The 22,130-nt window shown below is 40.3% G+C and overlaps 1 protein-coding gene across 2 annotated transcripts in view; it reads left to right on the plus strand.

Annotated features, from left to right (window-relative positions):
* The window catches only part of rhbdl3 (rhomboid, veinlet-like 3 (Drosophila)), a 48,499-nt gene that overhangs the window by 12,745 nt on the left and 13,624 nt on the right, over nt 1–22,130 (plus strand). For both annotated transcript variants that reach the window (XM_047579522.1, XM_047579521.1), the window contains one exon: nt 17,538–17,696. In XM_047579522.1, the coding sequence (XP_047435478.1) occupies nt 17,538–17,696 (159 nt within the window). The remainder of the gene's footprint in view (nt 1–17,537; nt 17,697–22,130) is intronic.

Genomic DNA, 22,130 nt, shown 5'->3' on the forward strand with positions numbered 1-22,130 from the left:
TGTTTTTGTAGTTTTTTAATTTTTTATCTGCCAATGTGACTCGAGAGCCATAATCTCTGGCATTGGTGATTTTGGTTTTGAAATTCTGGTGAGGCCATGTAGGAAAATATTATAATAATAATATATAATCATTACCCTCACAACAACAACACAGTAGCCAGAGTAAACCCACACAACATGTAAACTCCACCAAGAAGAAAGAAGAAAGGCCAGAGTCAGGCTCCAACCTGGACCTTCTAGCTGGGAGGTATCAGTGCTTACCACCACACCACTGTGCCAATCTGACGATATATATTATCATATCAATAGCACCACCAAACGGCAGTGTTCAAGATCTCACTATATCAGATATATGACATGGAAACTATAAAGTGACAATGATAAACACACAATGCACGGCTCATGACGTGAACACCCCACATCCAATACACATCAATAAATATACAAAGTCACCACACACATTTCAGCTCCACAGACAAGTAAACAGCAGCATGAGATTGAGTCCCCCACACGCGCATTGCTAGTTACGCATCATGCAAATTCCATTATAATTCAAACAGTATATAAACTACATCATCAATTCCATACGGGTGAAAAATAAATTAGACTCACCAAGTTGCATGGAGCTCCCAGTTAACCAAGTTTTTTGCTTCAACCACTCCTGGTTGGATGACCTAGTTTGATCTTTTCTTTCTTGAAAAATTATTAAATCCTCTGGTTGATGTGCTCCCAAACCTTTTGTCACCAACTTCTTCTCAAGTGGTAAAGTCCCGAATCGCACACTAGCTAGGTAGTCAACTCGATTCATCATGCAATGAATGAATGAAATGTGAATTAGCTACCGGTAATGTTACTTCACTATGTTAGCCGAGCTAACCAGCCCTGTGAAACAGGAAAAGGAGCATCAGGGAAAATTAACTATTCACACACAACTACGCTACAAAAAGTGTCTACAATTGCGGACATTTCATTGGGGACCAAGTTTATTATTCATTAACTTATGCACAACAACATTTTCTAGACAGGAAAACTTTACAAGCTTATAGTCCTCCCCCGCACAGCAGCGCCCTCTGGTGGGCCCTTGCCCCACCGGCCCCTTATGCAAAGATGCCACTTATCTCTGGTATTTACGTGTAAAAGTCAATAATTCGAACTGTCCCATTTTAAATCAATCAATATTGACACTATATAAATAAAACTGAATTGACTAATCCATAGGCAGAGTGAGCTATAATTTCTCTTATGTTTCTCAACATGTAAGGCTAGTCCTTTAATGTTCTTCCTTTAATTCCTCTAACTATTAAACAATACACTTGTGATATTTAATAATATCAAAATGAAAATGATATTGGTATAAATGGGAAATAGTTGGCTTTGAGTCCTTTGAATGCTGTATGAGTCTGCCTCAAGTCTTAAACACCCTGAACTGCCTTTTCAGGAAGTTTTTCCTCTCCAGCTTCAGTAATGTAGTTTGAAAGAACTTCCCTCCTCCCTCATCTTAAAAGGAACGTGGAGTTGGGGACTGCTTCTTGCTGGCTGACATCGGGGGATTATGGGAACAGGATTATGAAGTAGGGGGTGTCCTAGTGGGAATTTTCACCACTTCCAAGGATTGGGAGACAACTGACTGATTGACAACCTGACTGTGGCAGATTACTTAAAGCTCCTGTTACAGAATTGCCCCAAAACGACACAGAAAATGAAATGTCAGTGGTGGCAGACTGCATTAGTACCTCAAACTAGTATAATATGACCCTTGCCTCTAAAGTACCCTTCTGGTTGGGGCGGGGTTGAAGAGTGACAGACAGTTTGAAAGGTCCCACCCGGCCCAGATGGCAACCTTGAAAATGTTTCTGAGAGCTTGCTTAGCTCCCCCATTCTCTCCCCCAGCTTTGCACAGCTCTCCCTTTTTTTTCTTCCCTTTTTAAGATTTGAAGAAAATAAGTCTGGGGCCCGCCCCTTGGGGCAGCCCAACCTCGGATCCATTTGCCAGCTATTAGAGATCATAAATCTGTGGTGAATGAAACTGCTGCCATCAGTGGTGCTGGGATTTGATGGTGTTGTTGGGGGAATTGACCTGAGGGCATAAGAAGGGACTGAATGGGAGAGAAAGACAGCCTGGGGATGGCTCATTAAACAAATGTTTCTCCGTTCTTATTGTTCCCCTTCTTACTCCGTGAGGAGCTGCTGAATGCGTGGAGCACTGACGGGATGTTTGATAGAGGGTTTGGCCTAGCTGTAATGAGGAGTTCTCACCTCGTTGTAAAGGGGAGGTTTGGGGATAAAGGGTCACCCATCTCCATCTTTGTCTCTGTGTTGACCTGCCCATGCCCTTTGCCTAAGTGACACAGATACTCCATCATTGCTTTGTCTGTGTATGTGTGTGTTTGACGAGGATTTAGACTTCTGTATGTCTCCTGGTAAATGAACTCCTGTTTGTGTGTTGCAATGTGTTGCAATAAGTGACATTTATAGCTTCTGAGGTATAACCTTTTCCTTCCTGGTGTGTGTGTGTGTCTTTTTGTGTGTCTTGTACCTGAGTCTTGGTGTTTTTTGTTTGTTTTTTATTCTGTTTCCATACATGCTTTCCTCAAGTTAGAATGCTTTTAAAAGCAGCAGCAGGGGGTAAAGTGTTTATTTGAACACATGCTAGAGAGCCTGCTGAGGTCCATTCAGCTCTCTGCTGCCATCCCTTTCTGGGGACAGCCAGAGTGCAGCACAGCTTTCCCTTTAATTGAGTCTGTCTCTTGCCCTTCATTTTTAAACTATCAGCTAGTTGGTTCTCCACCAAATTTTCTACTGTTAGCAGATATAATGCTAATGCTGCACTCATAGATGCTGAGCTGCAACACTCAGTGCATTTACATGCACACCTTAATTGAGCTAAGCCCGAAATCCGACTTTCTGTCTACAGTCCTTGTCCCAGTTTACATGCAGTGGAGAAAATCTAATAACTGACAGGAACATGTCCTCCTCCACACTAGGGAGCAATATGCATCTTTTCAGTGTGACAATACAATGTTAATACGGCTCGTTTTCTGGTCGTCGGTCATGCAGCACACAACAACAGATGGTTCTTCTACTGGCTCTGTTTACCTTCTTCTTCTGCTACCGGCTTTCTTGAAATGTTTTGTTTTAGCTGTTAGCTGTCACAGGAACCCTCCATCCACTTATAGACTCCAATGTGTGATTTCTAGTACCACATCACTTGGTGTTACTCAGAACCTGATATGCACCTCCCATTGACTATAAGGCGACCATATTGGATGTGATTGGTCCGACATGCAATTCCTTGTTCACATGACTCAGCAGCTGGACAAGCACAAAGAGTTTTCCCTGCTCAGACGTCTTCTCTATCTTCTGTGATGCAGTGATTTTAGTACAACTAAATGTTGATCCACATTTATTTACTCCATCTCCATCCTAAGCCACTTAGTTCCACTCACCATTATGTGATGTGAGGCCACCTTGTATTTCAGTGCATTTCAGTGCACAGGTATAAATGCTTTCGATGACGTAACCCCCTACCCCTTAGCTAAATTAAGCTTAATAGGTGGTTTATGCTTCTGCGTGAATTTGACACCGTAGCTATGGCGACAACCCAGACCCCATGCAGGCAGTAATGACATAGCCTGACGTGCACCTCCCCACGTGCAAATCACGGTGATGCAGACTGCAAGAGCTGTAATTGGTCTACTGGTAGTAGCTTATTTCCGCTTCAGTATTTCAGGCTGCTTCTCCATCTCTGCAGTTTTCAGATTGATTGTTTTAGATCAATAAAGATGGAACTCATCAAGGTAAGGTTACTCGAGGAGGTTCAGAGACACAAACATTTGTTGTTAAAATCTGCATTATCTTGTCTTGTACGTCTTCCTATGCTTTATTCTGCAGCTTCTGTCAAAGAAATGATGATGATATTGTGATTGCATCTTCTCTCCCAGGGACCTGAATGCCCCTCTGACTAGCATTGAACCTGGAAGGGAATGTGGCTTTAAACTTCAGGGGCCGAGCATGTAGACAGGAAATAGGCTCTGTCTAATGAAGTGTGCGTGAGTGCGTGTTAATGAATGTTGAGGGACACTGAGTGCAGTCCTCTTGTGTGATGCTGGGTAATAGATCTCAACTGTCTGTGGAGTGGGCTGCTGTGATGTGGTGGGAATTAGTAGACATGCTGATGGGACACAGACAGAACATGCTGCTGGTTGATCAACCATATTCATACCGCAATGCTTAGAGACATTTAATTTGGATTAAGCTACTCCAAGATGCCTCTATTACATGCAAGTGGGTTTTCTTCAGCAGGGTGTCTGTGAGGTTTTTTGTTTTTTTTGTTTTTTGCAAGATAATGAGGATGGCAGTATTGTTTACAGCATTAGGGAGGCTGGTGGCAAAGAAAAGAGAGGTTGCACATTTCACACCTTCAGCAGAACCTAATATCTCATCAGGTTTGCCCAGACCCACTCAACACAAGTTGCACAGCATATCAGCTCCATTAAAACACCATTCTAACCAAACATGTCAACCACAAAGAAACAATAAGAGTGCACTTGAACTAAAGTAGACAGCACTGCTTTAATATTACCTCTGAGACAATGAGGCACCGATCATTGTCATGGTCAGATTTCCTGCCATGCAGAGATGTACTAAAATAATTCTGCCACCAGTTTTTATGATATGTAGCTGATCTAAGGTTTCATTTGTATGTCTTGTGTTGTAATCATGGGTTTATTTTGAGTGGATTTGTGCAGCAGTGTAGTAATAGTACCTTGAAGGACAAATTTGGAAAAGGCAACATGTTCAGACAGGATTTCCTCACTCTGTCTCAAGAGCATGATGATAACACACATCATTGTACTTACAGAGACAGAAACTCAATGTGAAATGGCTCCCGTAGCTGAAAGAACAGTGAAGCCACTTCAAACTTGATACACAGTCTATAACTATGTGTATAATGTGCCTGCATTCTTGTGTGCCTGCATGCTTATGTGCGCTCTCTGCATTTCTGTTTATTACAGGGAATAAAATGTCTAGACATTTAAGGTAATGCCGTAGTGTCTGACACTTTGCCACACGTGAAACCCCATCTGTGTGTGTACATATGTGCACATGTACATGTACTCACTGAAGACATCTTCACACTGACCAGCGTTGCCTGGTTACAAGCCAGTTGGCAAGGGAACAGCGACAGCTAGTGCTAATTTGTGATGGCCTCGGATCTGTGTTTGTGTGGGGCCGCGTGTGTGTATAAGATGAAGGCTTCTAATCGGTAAGTGAGACAGGTGACCTGCTGCTTTGATTAGGCCAGACAGACAAAACGTCAGTCATTCCTGCAGCCACCATGCAACTCCACTCTCTGTGATAGAAAACCAATATGGGGCTGTTGGAAATTCAAGTCAGTTTTATTGACTGAATGACCAATTTAGACGAGTCATGGGCATTTCTTTAGACACACACATTCCTGTGTTTTTATCATGGAAATTTTCATAATAAGATAACTTCTGCCACCACTGCATTATTGGTAGGTAAAGCAAATTCTTCTTTGTATCGATTCATTTTGTTCCATGAATATATGTTTATATGTACAGTATATGCATATATATGTATGTGTGTAGTCAAAGTTGTGTGTTTAATGGTGAAATAGCTAGAGAACAGAAAGTCCAGCAAAGAGAGTGCATTTGATTGCATGCAAGAAAAAGCAATTACCTTTGGGAGACTGTGTATTTGAAAGAGGACAGAAGACACGAGGATAGAAAAGCTGGATGAAGAAAAGTAAGAAGAAAATGAACAAAAAGAAAGAGGAGATGCTTTGGCCAATGGGGAGTGCTGGTCAGCTCTTTCTGTGAGAGTTGATAAGTCTAATCTGTGTGAATATAGCTCCACAAGTAATGCCATGCACTTGAAATTTCAATTTTTGGGATCACTGATATTTAGGCTAACTTGGTATGACTTGCAGGAAGGGATGATGTGTCCGAGTAGCAACAGCTCCTCTGCTGAGAAAACTTAAGCCTCAGTGCGAGGAGGCGAATCCTTTTCTCACTTGTGAAGTAGTTTTCTTTTTCAATTGCTTTCACTTTAAAAAACAGAAAAATAAGGTGGATTGATGGCTCTAAATTACCCAGAGATGTTGAGTAGTCCTTTTAAAAATGATGAGGTGAGAATCCAATGATTTTTATTGGGAACACTTTCATTATAATGTAGTTCATGGCAAACCCACCATGACCTCTATACTAAAGGTGAAAGATCTTTGTTAACATTAATAATAACGTGGACCTTATGATAAAACGATCCTTTTATCATTTGGAGGATGTTGTAAACACAGTGCTCGATAATACTAATAGCAGTGGTTAGTAGTAATAGTTTTTATTCAGCCACATTACAAAAAATACAGATCAGTACAAACATGTAAAGTGCCGTGACTGAACAGACTCAGGCAGAAGCAAAGAATGCTTATGAATGCCTTACCTACACTCTCAACAATATCTTTCAAATAAATAAATAAATAACAATAATAAAAAATTATAGATTGCGTGTTCTAAAGCACAGATACATTCATCACCCATCGCTCTGGAGCTGCCAGTTTGTCATTAGTGGACATGAGGCTCTGATTGCCTAAGAAACAAGAACATAAACAGACGTTATGGACTGACAAGGACTGACTCTTCTTGCTGTCAGCGCTCCAGTGACGTTCAGTAAGGTCTGTTGGTCATAAGGCAGTAACTCTTTCTTTATGGTTATGTTTCATACCTCATATCAGCATTCTTTACACACATATTGGTTGAGTACACAATTGGCCAAGGAAGACCGTTGTCTATTGTGTCTAGGTCTATTGTGGTAGAGAGAGAGCACATTTGTCGTAAGAGTTTATACCAAAATGGATTTAAATTTAAAACTAAATCGTGACCATAATCAATATATTTTGTACTTTTTAAAGCTATATATTCTGATGCTTTGATTCATGTGGTGGTAATTGTGATTCTGTTGCTGTAACATTCGACACAGTGCCAATATAATGGATGAACGTACAGCAGGAAATGAATATGATAGAGAAATGTGTCAGGGAGGAGAGGATTTCCATCTGTTTTAATAATTATAATGGAATTATAATCTAATACAACATTATTATGAATAATAATATAAGCATTGCTTTAGTATTATGTAGTATTTTGACCACCCTGAACCACCCACGAGTACCTCTCATTCCTTCTTCCTTCTTCATCTTTTCACACAATAAGCCATGGAAATAACAAGTTCAAGTGTGCAGGCTGTGCAACACTTGCCCCTTCAGTCTTTCACCGGAGTTTCCCAGGGGAAAACACTGCTTGTTTTCAAACATGAGTAACAACGGGAAGAAAGCAGAGTGGGTGAAAAAGTGTTGGAGGAGCTGCTGTTTAATGAAAGTGTGTTATAATAGAGAGCTGTGCTGGGACAAGAAAGGCCCTCTCTCAGCTTGTTGAGCTTGCTGATGTATGCTTTGTCAGATTGTTGCTTAATTGACTTGGTTTTTGGCCAGCTGAGTGTTATCCTACCAAAGGCAGTAATTTTACCTACCATCTGACAGCGATAGGGATCTCTGTCCAGCATGAAAAGTGATTTCTATTAATGGCTAAAGCTTGTGTTTTTTATGCGTTGTACCATGTTGTTAACACATGGCACAATGCGTAATGTGGCACAAAACTATGTAAGACATAGCGTTACAGCTAAGTCACTGACCATCCAAACAGTATTTAAGTCTTCTCACTAGCTTGTTCTTCCTTGTTTGTAACTCTATCGGTCCTCTTCTGCCTTACTCATCTGTGGCCTTGGCCGTAGCCTTTGAGTGTAGGTGATGTTTATAGCCACATTAACATACACTGCTGTGGCATTTTGGGAGCTATTAGAAGTCTTATTGAGACATTAGTCATATCTCAGAAGTGTGAAGTGGGCAGACCTCTGGATGGGCCAGCGGGGGGCTGTGACAGGCAGGCGGCTGACCTTTTCCTGCCGAATCCTTCATGACAGGAGAGACAACGTCTGAGTAATTAATGGTGTGAAACCGTGGTGACTCATCACATGCAACCTGTGTCACTCAGCTGTCAAGTGACACCAATGGACAGAGCAGGGAGAAATCGAATTTAACCCAGCTCCTTGCCATTTGCATTCAAAGTCCATTTGAAAATGAATTGCATGCAGACAAAAGTATTGCCCTTTGGGATGTTAAAGGAGTCACACACATGCACATACACAGAGGATAATTAACAATATCAGTCCACAGGGACTGGAGTTTGTTTAAGATGCTGCTGTACTTCTGTCTCTCCTCTGCTCTCAACAGTGCTGCTTTTGTCTGGGTAACAGAATTTTTTTCTCTGTCGGAGAATAATAAAACAGCCAACTAGCTACTGACTGGTACGCTGTCAGCATCAGTGCCTGCCTGAGCCGGGGGCTGTCAGTTCAGCCCCGGACCATGGTACAGATTAGACCTGCTCATGTCAGAAGGACCTTCATGAACTTGGCATTTCTTTCTTACAAACTCTGAGTTGTGTATGTTTGCAAGGCTTCACATCTCTTTCAGTATACACGTTTTCTTGTAATTAAGTGACTTACAGCATAGTTAGGGACAACAGATGGAAATTAGCCTCGGCTACAATATTGGCATATTTATGTTTATGTCTTTATAATGTTCTTTAATATCCTCCTTCCCTAATTTAAAAAATAAAAGAAATGAACACACAAAGTTATTATGTACACACAAAGGTAAATAGTCATCCCAGCAAATTAAAGCTTTACTAAATGTTGTGTTTTTCCACTCTGTTTTCTTTATATGCAAGTAGAAAATAGTTTCAATTCAGTTAAATGCTACCTAAAAATGTATGCAAGATGTTTTCACTGAAAAAATACCTGGTAAAAATAAATTTTGCACTTACTGCAACCATAAGGTTAGTGGCTTAGGGACACAGAATATTTTCAAATACCTTACATGTAAGGCAGATGTATATTTATCATTGTCTCTATCCTAGTTTAAAGGAATGCTAGGTAGCTAGATAGTTAGCACAACACTAAAGAAGCTCTGATGTCATTAAATGGGAATGCCATTAGGCTTTAGATTTGCTCCTTCTCTACCACACACATACACCTTAATGACAGCTGATGTCAGTCTTTGACTTTTCACTGTTTCATTAATGCCCCACCCTTCCCATTCAGAGGTGCCGGCTGCTGAGAAGCAGTTGGATCCACTCAACCTGAACTAGTAACCAAAGGAGACCAAGTCTGGGCCACGCCAGTGGGTCCAGTGGTAAGTCCCAAAGCCACAGAGGATCTTGGAGTGCACAGTGAACACTGATAATACACTCCTGTGTCAGATTATATGACAAAAGAGTGTGTTTATGCAAGGAAGAAAGAGTGCGAGGCAAGAAATAGCAATGAAGACAAGAGACATATCACACAGGAATTCCGCCTGGCCACATCCTGAGAAGTCTGATTAACATGAGACAATGAGTTCGGGTGAGTGTTCTATTGTGACGCGTGTGAGCAATGACCAGTGAGAGAGGCACCCCTGGTTTTGCTTGTCGTCCTTGGTGCTTTAGTGTAATTATCAGGGAGACTAATAAGCTTTAACGAGGCTAGCTTTGTTATTAGAACTGCTAATTGCAGTCTGTGGCTAGAAATGTTTACAGTGTGTGGGGACCTTTTGCTGAAGAGAGAAAATGCGAGTAGTACTTTCAGAGATTATATTCTTTACCAAGAATATAAACAAATAGCTGTGTTTGAGTGTGTCCATACATGAATTGCATGTACGTACTTTACATGCAAGTGTTTTTGTGCTGGTGTTATCTCCTAAACTAAAGGTGCACTCTTTCTGAAATTTGCTATCCATTAAATTATTTGTGCAATAGTTCAGTCTGATTGAACTTTAATACTTGAAAATGAGCCTCTCCAATTTCCAGCTAATTTAAAATTTGACTGAAACTTACTACTCATTCAAGTTCTTTTTTTTTTGGCAATTTTGTTTCATACTGCAGAAACATTACTGGGAAGGAGAGGTGCTGCTTGGCTGCCGTGAGTGCAGGCACCATGACAAAGATTAATGACAATAAATGTCTAGATGGAAATCTGAATAATTCAGGTCCACTAGCCATACTTACCCCTGCAGCGTATGTTTATAACCTTGCACCTAATTGTGGCCACAATATGTGAGAAAAACTGACAGATCTTGTTCAACCAGTTAAATCTTTCCTGTGGTCCATGGCTGTGTTTTAATGTTATGTATGATGAGTGAAATTAGATTCTGTGAATTAGTCATTTTATGATTTATTATTGTTTACTGTGACATTCTACAGGCTCATAAGAAGACATGTTTATACTACAGTGGTGAGGTATAGCAGTCAAGAGCAGTTGAGATGTGAAAATGTGTTTGGCTCCCGCCTCCTTCTAAGTGTATAACTCGACCTCATAACTCCTCAGTGATCCATGTTATCTGATTAATAAGTTAACCAGCATTGCCTGCTAGTGTTTTCCTTCGATGCACTAAACAAGCCCCTAAAGTTCTTTTTGGATGGGTTGTCTTTCTTTCTGAGAAGTAGGCTGATTTGATTTCTTTTCCATGCTTATTAGTGATTTGATTACCTATTACCTGCTGTGCTCTGAGAAGAGTGAGCGTTGACCCTGCTGATTAGTGGATGAAGATGTTGGTCTTCGGGCATTTTCACTAGTTACATTAAAGCAACACTGATGTGAATAATAAAATGAGTAATAATTCTATTTAGTTTGTTCTGCTTCAGGATCTTAATCATTTGCATATATCCCTCAGTGTCAGACTGTAAGAGCTATGGGATACTACGTGGCTATTGGTATTTTTTTTAAAGGGAATGCCATAGATTTTTAACAGTTCGGTTCGGAAACCCTTACGCCTTTTGAGAAGAAGGAAAGCCATTAAGAGAGCCTGCTCATTCAAATGAGCAGATACAGTGTCAGCTATAGTTAACTAGTGTGTCTTGGCTAGTCTGCCTTCATACCACAGTGCAAACCTTTAGAGTGGAGGCTTGCGATTGTACAGGAATAAATTGTATGTGCAGGAAAATATGAAAAGGAGGCAGGAGGGTCGTGACATCTCCTTTTACTGTAGAGCAAGTGTAAGGGCACAGAAGTACAGCATAGCTATATTTCTGGCAATTTTAATAAGATGTTTGATGCAGCCACTGGAAAATGTAATAGTTTGTCTATGCAGACTGAGCAGATAGAGGCTGTTTTTATTTTGATTTAGTGTTTTTATTTACTGCATAATCCTTAAAACAGCGAAAACTCAGCGTTGCACACTGCACCTGCTGCACAGGCTGGGTGGTTATTACCATAGCAGTTATTTAAATGGAAGAACACAATAATGATACAGAGAGATCAAAATTAAGTTTTAATGCTTAATAAATATAAATGAATGAGAATATGTAGTGGAAAAATACATGATTTAAATTAGATTATTGTTGCAATAATCTAATTTAAATCATGTATTTAAATCAATCTAATGTTGTAATAATCTAATTTATTTATATAATACTATAATATCATGGGCATGTTTGCTATGTAATGACATGTTCTGTTCTGATATATCAGAACATGCACTAATGCTGTGTGTTTTACTTATCTTACTTATTTTTGGAATCTTCTCCTCACAGTCACTCCAGTAAATGATTGCACTGACACACTCTTGCACATCTTATTGTGTTGTCTTGCTGATTAGCCTTGGTGATTGGTCTAGAGGATGTTATTATTAAAAAATGTGACATTACAAATATTAACTGACCCTGCAGCCGCAGCAGCAGTGTGTTTATTGCTTCATGTCCTTGTCTACTAGCACATCTTGAGTTTTTTTCCTCTGAGTATGTCAAATAGCAGAGAGTAGAACTGACATCTGTGTGCCGTTGTGTCCCCATGAGACAGGTCACACATGTCATGCTGCTGAAGGAATGCTTCATGCCCGTTACTGCATGATTGAAATATTTCCCTGTACAATTAGACTTTACCGAGAGTGCTTTATTACACAGATGACATGAAGAGTGGAAGAAAGACTGGAGAGTGGCATGTTCACTCACAGCAAAGATCTGCCAATTCAAGCCAGTATTTTTTGATTATGTGGTGCAGTATGATCTGTTACTAAGGGTTTATCTTTACTTTACTAATGTTGTTATCAGTGTTTTTTGATTTGTAGTTTCTTCTGTTGCAGCACAAATTAGACACAAGGTGCTGTTTGTAGTGTAGCTACTGCAGTGCACAGTGACAAAAAAAGAACCAATGAACATGAGTGTAAATGGTACTGTGTATAATTGTCACACATCGGTCGACACATCGGCATTCACTGTATCAGTTCTTTACTGCGTAGCAGGGTGATAATAAATGTAGGTGTAAGAGGATTTGAGCTTGACCGCCAATTTAGTACCTGCTTTTAGTAGACCTGGATGTATAGGATCAGTTACTGGGGCTGTTCATTTTCTCAGACATCTCACCCTTCACACTTCCTTATTTCTCTTACCCTGTGCTAATCACCAGCTCACAGCTCTTGGGCAATGACCCCTATCAGTCTAGGTCAGATGTCAAAGGTCGCTGAGAGTCCAAGAGGTCAGACATGTCTGAAGCTGAGCAGTGTAGTTGATCAAATGACCTCCTATAAAGGTTTTTTCTTTGTCCTAAGATTGAAGGGATATGACTCTGGAAAACAAGTTAATTGCTTGTGATCAATATCCTGTAATCACACCCCGGAGTACAGCGTAGGTTGCTTCTGTTGCTTTTTCTTTTCAGTCACTTGATATGAATGTGGGCTCCATTTCATCATTCCTCTCTGACCCTCACAAAGTGCCTACTGCTCTCGACTTCTTTAATATTCATTTTTATGAAAATGAGACCGAAGACTAAAAGCTTTGGATTTTGTCCAGTGCTCACCCCCTGGCTACAGCCTCAGCACCCCTCCCTCTGCTGTGTCTCCTCCTCTGCTCTAAAAGATCTACTGAGAAGCCCTGAATATGAAAGCTCATTGGTTGTGGGTGTTTCGTGATATTATGTCTGCACTAGGATTTGTATGCATGTGTGTGTGCTTATTTTAATCTGAGAGATTTACATCACACTTGCTTTTGTGTTTGTAAGACAGATCCTATGGAGCGCAGACAATAACATACTACATACACAAAACGATGGCAATAGAACCAGTTCAGCTAAGCTGAATACTTACCAGTGTGTGGATTGCATTACCCAAAATAAATAAAATCCTCTTTTTGTTGTGATGCACATTTAATATCAGGAAGTTATTAAAAAAACTGACTACATCATTATGTATCTCATGTTGTGACATAATAAAGGTATACAAGTACATATGCATAGATCTTAAATATATGTCTTCTATGAAAATGACAAAAATTTATTAATTTGTGGTGTGGGAAATTATGACATTTTTTCTACAACTTCCTCACCAAAAAGTAAATTTAAATTGGTAAAAATGAAGCTTCAGTAGTAAACATTTAACATGTCATATTTAGTTTTTAGTGAAGCCTTTGACTCTTGTTCTTGTGTCATATAATGTCCTTCTCTGCTTGAACGTCTAAAAGGAAATGGTCACTAATTGGAGTGAAGGAACTGGGTAAACCTTGCATGAAATTGTTGTCAGGGGCCTATTGTTGAATATGCCTGTTGACTTCAGCGAGTGCTCACTCAGCTATGAAGCCTGTGGTGTTGAAAAGCAGAGCAAGGGGAATGTTTGTGTGTGTGTGTTTGAGGAAAACAAGGTATGGCTGCCTGCATCTGTGACTGACACAAAAAGCGATAACAGGCTCATTTATTGGGCTATTTATTTGTTTTAGTGGGGGAGCGTGCATGTTTGCTTTACAGAGAGAAAGTGAAAGGAGAAAGTGGAGGAGAGGTGCATGAATGTAGGGTAAGAGGGTGTTTGGGAAGGAGCGAGGAAGCAGACGGGAGGCTGATTGGGGTTTTGGAGGGGGAATGAGGGAGGAACATGGGGGAGGTGTGCAGTGAGGGTCTTGGATTGGATTGTAATCCTTTAGTCCTGGTTGGAAATAACCCTGCACAGTCTGGGACAAACAATATGACTGAGGACACAGTGAGCCTATTGTCACACACTGAGTGGTGCGACTGGCTATGGCCGACATCACTTCATCATGAAAAGATGTCCTCGAAAGAAACTGGCTGATCTGCTACAAGAGAAGGTGGGTTCTTTCATTGGTAGTTTACAATTTACATTTTAAGAATTAAGTGTGTGTGTGTGTGTGTGTGTGTGTGTGTGTGTGTGTGTGTGTGTGTGTGTGTGTGTGAGTGTGTGTGTGAGATAGAGAGAGATTTCCGTGTGTTGAACATGATCAAGTCAAAGCACTGGACGTTTTGGGAAGATACATCTCACTCTCACTGTAAATATGTACTGCATTTTAAGGATAAACTCTTGCACCATCTTCCCTCTTCTCCTCCTTCCTCTGTTGGCTCTTGTGTCAGGTGCATACATTCAAACCAGTTGTAAATAATGAATAGCTCACTCTGGTAAGATTACTGTTGTGATTGCTTTTTTTGTTCTAAATTTACCAGAACACTTAATATTCTGGATCTTATTCTACTGATTTGGGATGTTAGGTAAGTTCGAGTCTTGTTGTCCTTTACATAGTCACAATGCAATCTAGCCTCAAACACCATACCAATAAGTCAACACAAACTGGGGAAAAGTGCTCTTGACAAAGATTTGAAGTCATCACCAAATAGACTAATAGAATAATTTATGTCCCTCACCTCTATTGATGAATAAAACACCTAGAAACATTGTAATCTGTTAAATCACATGAGACCACGTAAAATCACATCAATTTGTCTTGGACCTGCTTGGCTTAAACAAAAGCATTGAAAACAGACTTTTCTCAAATTTCTGAGAACTTCGTCTTTCTTAAAATAAACCAATTACAAGTTCACACACATGGATAAAAATGTCAGCAGAGTAGGTGATGGAATTTTTTGATTGACGTTTGGGGAAAGGCACATTCTTTTTTTTCCTTCCTCTGATAATGTCTTCTTGCACTCTGAGGTTTTCTGTCTGCTGACAGAGGTGTTGATGGGGTCTGGTGTCCTTGTGCAATAGTACAAACTAACTGACTTTTATAGACTTAATATGTGTTATAATCAAGAGCCAATCTCCAGGGCTGCATTTACCCAGTGGTTGAAAAGTAAATCCATAAATAAAAAGTGCCAAAAAAACTGGGGGGGGGGCCGAAATGCCACTTGAGGCTCATTTAAAAAAGTCAGCCCCTAACTTTAATGTATAAAAACACATGTACTATATGCACCACAATAAGTTTAGATCTCTAGAGCTTCTGTAGCTCCGCTCACACTCGCATTTTTTTAATTAACTTTAAAGTCAGGAGCAGTCAGACACATGCAATATGGTGAAGGGTGGATCCACCACACTTCAAAACAACTCCTCTGGAAACTTTTGGTGACATCAGGGAAGGTTTGTCCACCTTTATATACATTACTAACTTACTTAGGTTTTTGTATTCCTTTTGGAACATAGGCCGTTGATGAACCACCTTCACCCATGTCTTTCTTGGGCTATCTACTGTAGCAGTTGCTCCGTCGGCCCCTCCTTCTTGAACCCGTGCTTTGTGCTTCTTCTCCAGGGACGACCTCTCCCCCGTTTGCCCCGTGGTTTCCATGCCAATACCTGTTTGGTTTTTGTGATGTTTCTTTTCAGAGTGTGACCAATCCAGATCCACTTTCTTCTTTTCATCTGTACTTCTATTGGTTCCCACAGTGTGATGCTGTTGATTGTGTTTGGCCAGAATATCCCAAGGATGCATTTTAGGCAGTGGTTCCTGAATGTCTGCAGCTTGCTTGTGATGGTAGTGGTGTTCTTCCATGTTTCGGATCCATACAGCAGTAGGGATACGAGGTTGGAGTTGAAGATTTTAAGCTTGGTGTTGAGAGAGATGTTACCTTGGTTAGGATGTGGAATGCTGCTCTGTCTTTTCCAATTCTTGCCTTTACATCTTCCTCTGACTCTCCATCCTCTCCATCACTCTTCCCAAGTAGGTATAGTTGTTGACGTCTTTGAGAGTGGTCCTCGAGTGTTATGGAATTCATCCTTTTGTTATTAATCTGCATGCATGATTTTGTTTTTTGACCCATTTATAGTTCAAGCTCAGCTGCTGTTGTTTTCAGCCTTATTGTCTTGTCCTGCATCTGTTGGTGTGTATGTGATAGGAGTGCAATGTCATCTGCAATTTCTATACATTGAATGGTTATAATACAATTAGTCATTCTAAGTATTGATCTCACCCAAAGTCTTAATATACTTACTGCTGTTATACTGGCTCAACCCTCTACCCCCTAAGACAGAAGGGTGATGGAAACAATCATGCCTGTCATGCATTTGGAGCATATTACTTTACTACATATGCTTTTAAATAACTGCTCCCACATGAACTTTCTCAAGTCTACTTCCAGGCCAGGTATGAGTATACATGCTGATTAATACGGCCATGTTTCAAAGATGACATCAATGGAAAAATGACAGCTAGGAATAAAAACTGCCTCCTCACTATCAGATGACGTGCAGAAAAACAACACGAGTGAGATCCAAAACCTCCTCCTCTTGTTGTTACTTGGTCAAGCACAGAGCACCTGCTGCCAGCCTGGCTGTACTCTAACTCTGGCATATGGCAAACACACACTCACACAAACACACGCCTGCATGGAGGCTTTAACTATTTCTGGATCAGGGGTGTTGGAATTTGGCAGGCAGCTAATATTGTCACATCTTTATGCATGAACGTGCACATTTGCAAATCAAGAGAAACACACTCACATACATACAAGGAGGCACATTGAGACAGAGGCAGCAGTTGTCTTTTGTATGCACTCACAAGCAACCTGACATTCAAATTAAACATTCAGTCGTGATATATTCCAGTGTTCTCGAATGAACAGATATTGTCACAGATGTATCTGTTTTCAGTTTTATCCTTGTTTTAGGGCATCTGGAGCAGCTTGATTTTAGCAGTCTAGGCAGGACCGTGTTTTCCACTTGAAGCAGTGTTCATTACTCTGCAATCAGCATGCCTCTTTTACATCATTCCTCTATCTATAGATAACCTCAAACACGCAATGTAGCAATTTCACTATTCATTCCCATTTAAGATTCAAAACTGTGTGCTATTATGGAAAAATAATACAGCAAGTAAAATCACAGCCTGGTGGTTAATTGTGGTGCTCAGTGTCATTTCAAAGTTAAATCCAGCGCCGTTAAAAGGTACTGTTATGTCTCAGCAGTCTCTCAGCATTTAAAACTGCTCAAAAACTACTCAAACTGTGGCTAAACCGCTGCAGATGGCTTTGTTATAATGTTTGACTACACAGAAAAAATTGCTATGGGTGATACAAAGCTCTCATTAAATAATGTTTATTCGTATCATGTATGTATCATCATCTAATAGAAACTGTGTGTTTGTTGTGCCTGTTCTTTTATATTTCATATTATTGCAGATGACTTACACTGTTTATGCATTGCCTCTGTGTGTGTTCATTTGCAGTATGACCCAGATAGTTCAGGCTTTATCAGCACGGAGCGGTTCAGGGACCTGCTGGCGACACACGGCTCTGAGCTTGACCCCCACAAACTGGAAGTACTATTGGCCCTCGCCAATGGCAACGCTGATGGAAAGATCTGCTACCAAGATTTTGTCAACCTGGTGAGATGTGTGAACATTTGCGTACTTGCTGACATTTGTTTTAAGCAGAATAGCAAACAAGAAATTCAATAGTTTACCAGGAGGTCTGTTTAGATGTTTTGATTGTTTTTTAATATCAGTATACAATGTATTTATTGTGACTTGCAAAACGGCGTAACTACTGCAGGACACCTCAGCATCTTAGTTTTCTTCATCACATCAAGCATTTTTCTCTTTTTACATTCAGCCCCAGAAGTCATATTCCAAGATCACCTCTGCAACAAACTGAAGAGTCTCCCTAATAGGAAGTGACGCTCAGTCTGGTGATAAATTCCCCTCTTAGCGCTCACCTTGCCCCACTTTCACTTTCACCTCCAAGCTGCAGGCTGCTTGTGATGGCCAAGGCCTTACTCCACCTGTGCTCGCTGCCTCAAAACTTCCTCATTTTCTGTTTTCCACTGTCTCTTGGCTGTTCCTCCTGGGAGGCTGAACCGCTGACCCGGGACTGTGTAGAGTGGTCTTGGAGTAGGAGTAGTTCTGTGCTAAACAATAACTACTGGGTGGCTGAGGGATGGGGTGGGGGTATGCATGTCTGTAGAGACTGTAGGGAATTCATTGTTGTCTGTGAGTGTAAGTACGTCCATCTCTCCCCATCTCTCTTGTTCCTCTGGTCTGTTTATTGTACGATGCAGTGGGTGAAGAATGAGGCCTGTAGGAAGCTTGGAAAAATGTCAAAAGATGTCACGTGAAAGGCTGTGGGTCAGAGGCTGCTACTGGAAGTGGGACAGAGAGGAATGGGGTGCATCTGTGTGTATATTCACTTTTTTTCTTAGTCCTTATTGTGTCCACCCCCTCACCCCCTCACCCTCCTCTGAGAGAGTTTTACATTTTCAAACACAGCGACAGCAGAGGGAAAAAAGAACTGACAATTTATGAGTGACGTAATATAATGTGATATAAATGAGTAGCCAACAATTCATTCTGATAAAATTAAGCAATTACAAAATGATTTCCTTCCTTCCCAGTTTTATTGCTCAAATTTATTCTGATTTCTCTGATTATGATGTGAACTATTGGCCGGACAAAACAAGCAGTCTTAAGACTTTTCCTATACTTTTGGAAAATCCTTTTTGAAATTTTTTGATGAATATATGTGTGCTGAAAACGCTCACGGCCAAGTGTGAAGCTGCTTCATTGATAATCAGATACTACAAGTCTGAAACCATGGTGTGTGCCAGAAAATGGTGCATTGCACTCTGCAAGTTGTGGGTGAGTTGCTGCCCCTATCAAAGCAATTAAAGTATCTTCATGAGTCATGGTACAATTCAGTGAAAAAAGTCAACACAATGAAGGTCAAAGGGCACACAGGAGGCTTTTCTTGTTGAACATCCGTATCTAATCTGATCATTCAAATACAGATATTTTCACAACAACATGATTGATCATCTAGGATGTTGAAACTATAAACTGACTGACCGCCATGATACAGGAGAGGACAGCTCTGTGCGATGGTTTGTAATTCCTACTAGCTTTAGTCTCCCAGCTAACAGTAGCTTTTCCAGTTTATTTCTTTCAGGCATGCACTTAATAGATGTGCCAGACAGCTCTTGGTTATAGTCTGTGGTCCGACGTTTTACAGGTGTCGTGAGGTGACATAACTGTGGACGTTTGGAAACTGCTCATCTCAAAAGGGTCCAGTATAGATGGTTCAGGCATCTGGTTAGGGTTCATGGTGGGGTTTTACCAGGCATGGTCAGCTGGTAGGAGACCCTGGGATAGATGCAGTTCACTGGGATTACATATCTCATCTGGCCTGGTAACACCCTGGCATCCCTCATGGAAAACTACAGTGTGTTGGTAGGGAGGGCGGCATCTAAAATATCATACTTTGAGTGTTGCCACCATGACCCGACTTTAGATAAGTGGGAAAAAAAATAAAATAAAAATAAGTGAACAAATACAGCTGGAGGAAATACTCAAAAAAAATAAATAAACACATGCAGTATATTTGCTGGTTTTGCATTTGATATGTTGCTCCTCTCAGTTTTTTAAATATTTTAGAAAGCTATTCACAAACATCACACTGGGCTTTTAAGAACACTTTGAGATGTTATTACCTAAACTGTTGATAGAGCAAGTATTCATGGTTAAAAGTTCAGTGTTACTCTGCCCACTCCTAGTAGCTATTCTACAAGTCTCTGAAGGAATGTATGGTATGTAAACATGACATAAAGGACTTTTTATGGGAAGGCATCAACGGCCTCAATGATAAAGGTCAATGTCAAACCAAAATGAAATATGAGATCAAGAAGTTTGTAATTATTTCAAGTTAACTGTGCAGTGTCTACTTTCTGTTGGTAAATGACTTATATCTCTAGCAGCAAAGATGGTCTGAGGTGGGGAGGAATAATAAAGGGAGAGTCAGAAGCCAGGACAGACAGAGACAAACTGTGAGGGGTTTATTTGTCGCACCATCTCTCCTTTGCACAGCAGCTCTTCCATCAATATGATTGTCAGTAATTGCCTGCTCACTGCTTTGTCACAGTCAGCATTCAAATCACTGCTCACCCTTCTCTTTACTTCATCTTCTCCTCTGTCTTTTCTCACTTTTTACCTTTAGCTCTGTCTTTCTTACTGCACAACCTCTCAGCTTTGCCCAGTTTCTACCTTACCTGTTCCATATTCTTCATTCTTTCTATTTTTCTCCTTCTGCTTTACTGTCTCATATATTACTCCAAGGCTTTGCTTTCTTACATTTGTCTTGGGCAGAAACCGGCTCTGTTGTAGTTCGCAGTATGAGTGACACACTGTGTAATGATAGCTGCTGCACCATATTAAAAACAATAGTGTCCTTCTTTGATGGCTGCAGTTTCTTTCTTTCTCTTTGAGAACTGTTGTAGAAGAAGTAGTTTTCAGTCTCCTGTTCACAGATCTTTGGCTCAAATTCAGGTTCATTCGCAGAAATATGGAATTACAATGTAAACTACTGTCCCAGGAAAGTTTGACATACTTGACTGTGTTTGAGGAATCGTTTTTTTTTTTTTTTTTTTTTTTGAGACCGTCATTTTGAAGTACAGTAATCTGACAAAACAAATAAGATATGTATGTATGTATGACATTTCTGTGAAACCAACATCACACATTCTTTCTTTCACTATACCTTTCCTTTCACTCCCTTTTTCAACCTTTTTCTCTACTTCTGTGTGTCCTTAAATGCGTCTGTTGCTGGCCAAACGCCCATTTGTCCCCCTCACCTCTTCTCTTCACCCACTCCCTTCTCCTGGCAGCGGGTAAACAGTGAGAATGTCATTCTTTCTTTTGTGTCTTTAAAAAAAAAGAGAGGAATCGCAGTCACTTCACAGAAAGAATTGACTGTCTTTATGGAGCATGGCTGCCCGGGGGGAGGACTGTGCTCGCTCTTGCTGTAGTGTGGTCTAGAAGTGTCCATGGTAACCTGTAATCATTTTCCCACAGTTCTGTTTGCCTCATATAAAGCCTGAAATAATTGGCCCTTTTTTCTGAAGTTTATGTCCAAACAGTGTTCCCCACAGGGACAATAAAGGTCCTGTTAAAGAGTGCCAGAAGAACCACCAGCCAACAGTTTTTTTGATGTTTTTGACCTTCTGATTTGATGCACGTCTTTTGCTTTCTTCAACACATCTTTCCAAATCAATTAAACAGAAATGAACTATTCAATCATCATTCACATGATGATCAGCCTGCTATCTTTAAGCCAAAATCTTCCTTATTGTTGCCATCACTCACAGCTTTATTACAGATCCAACATTTTTCTAATAAATTGCAGAAAGGCTTTTTTTTTTTTTTTTTTTTTAGAAATCCAGTGGCTGTAAACCAGAACATTTTTCCCATCATTACAAAGAAATGGGAATGACTGCATCAACTGTTCTCGAGACAAAATGATAAGATGATTAAATCGTGAACAAGATCAAATAAAATTTGATAAAATAAAATACTGTAAGCTACCCTAACCTTTTTCTGATTAATAAAAAGTCTTTATGTCCATAGTATGACAGTCTTTGGTTCAGTCTTACTCTCATAATTTTCCTCATTTCCTCATTTTTATGTCATTTATTTACTAGTTGTTGCGCCCTGAGGAGAAACTGTTAGATGTGATGAGACCTTCTCAGCTTCAGGATGAGGATTAGACACATGTGCTTTCATTGTTTCAGCATCTAAATGTCATGGTCGTGTTTCTGGGATTCAGTTAGATTCTCTATTAGAGCTACACTGATCAGGCTGAACATTATGACCACGTTCCTAATATTGGTCCCCCTTTTGCTTCAAATACAGTTGTGACTCATCAGAGTGAATGGCTAATCTCTGTTATTTTCCCTGGGGAAAAAAATGGCTAGTGGAAATTGTGATTGACAAACACATTGGCTGGTGATCAAAGAGTTAATTTACAACCCTGGGTAGAATGGTGTCCTTTCCAGG

The sequence above is a fragment of the Mugil cephalus genome, chromosome 2 (genome assembly GCF_022458985.1).
Source record: "Mugil cephalus isolate CIBA_MC_2020 chromosome 2, CIBA_Mcephalus_1.1, whole genome shotgun sequence".
In the NCBI taxonomy this organism is placed as follows: Eukaryota; Metazoa; Chordata; class Actinopteri; order Mugiliformes; family Mugilidae; genus Mugil; species Mugil cephalus.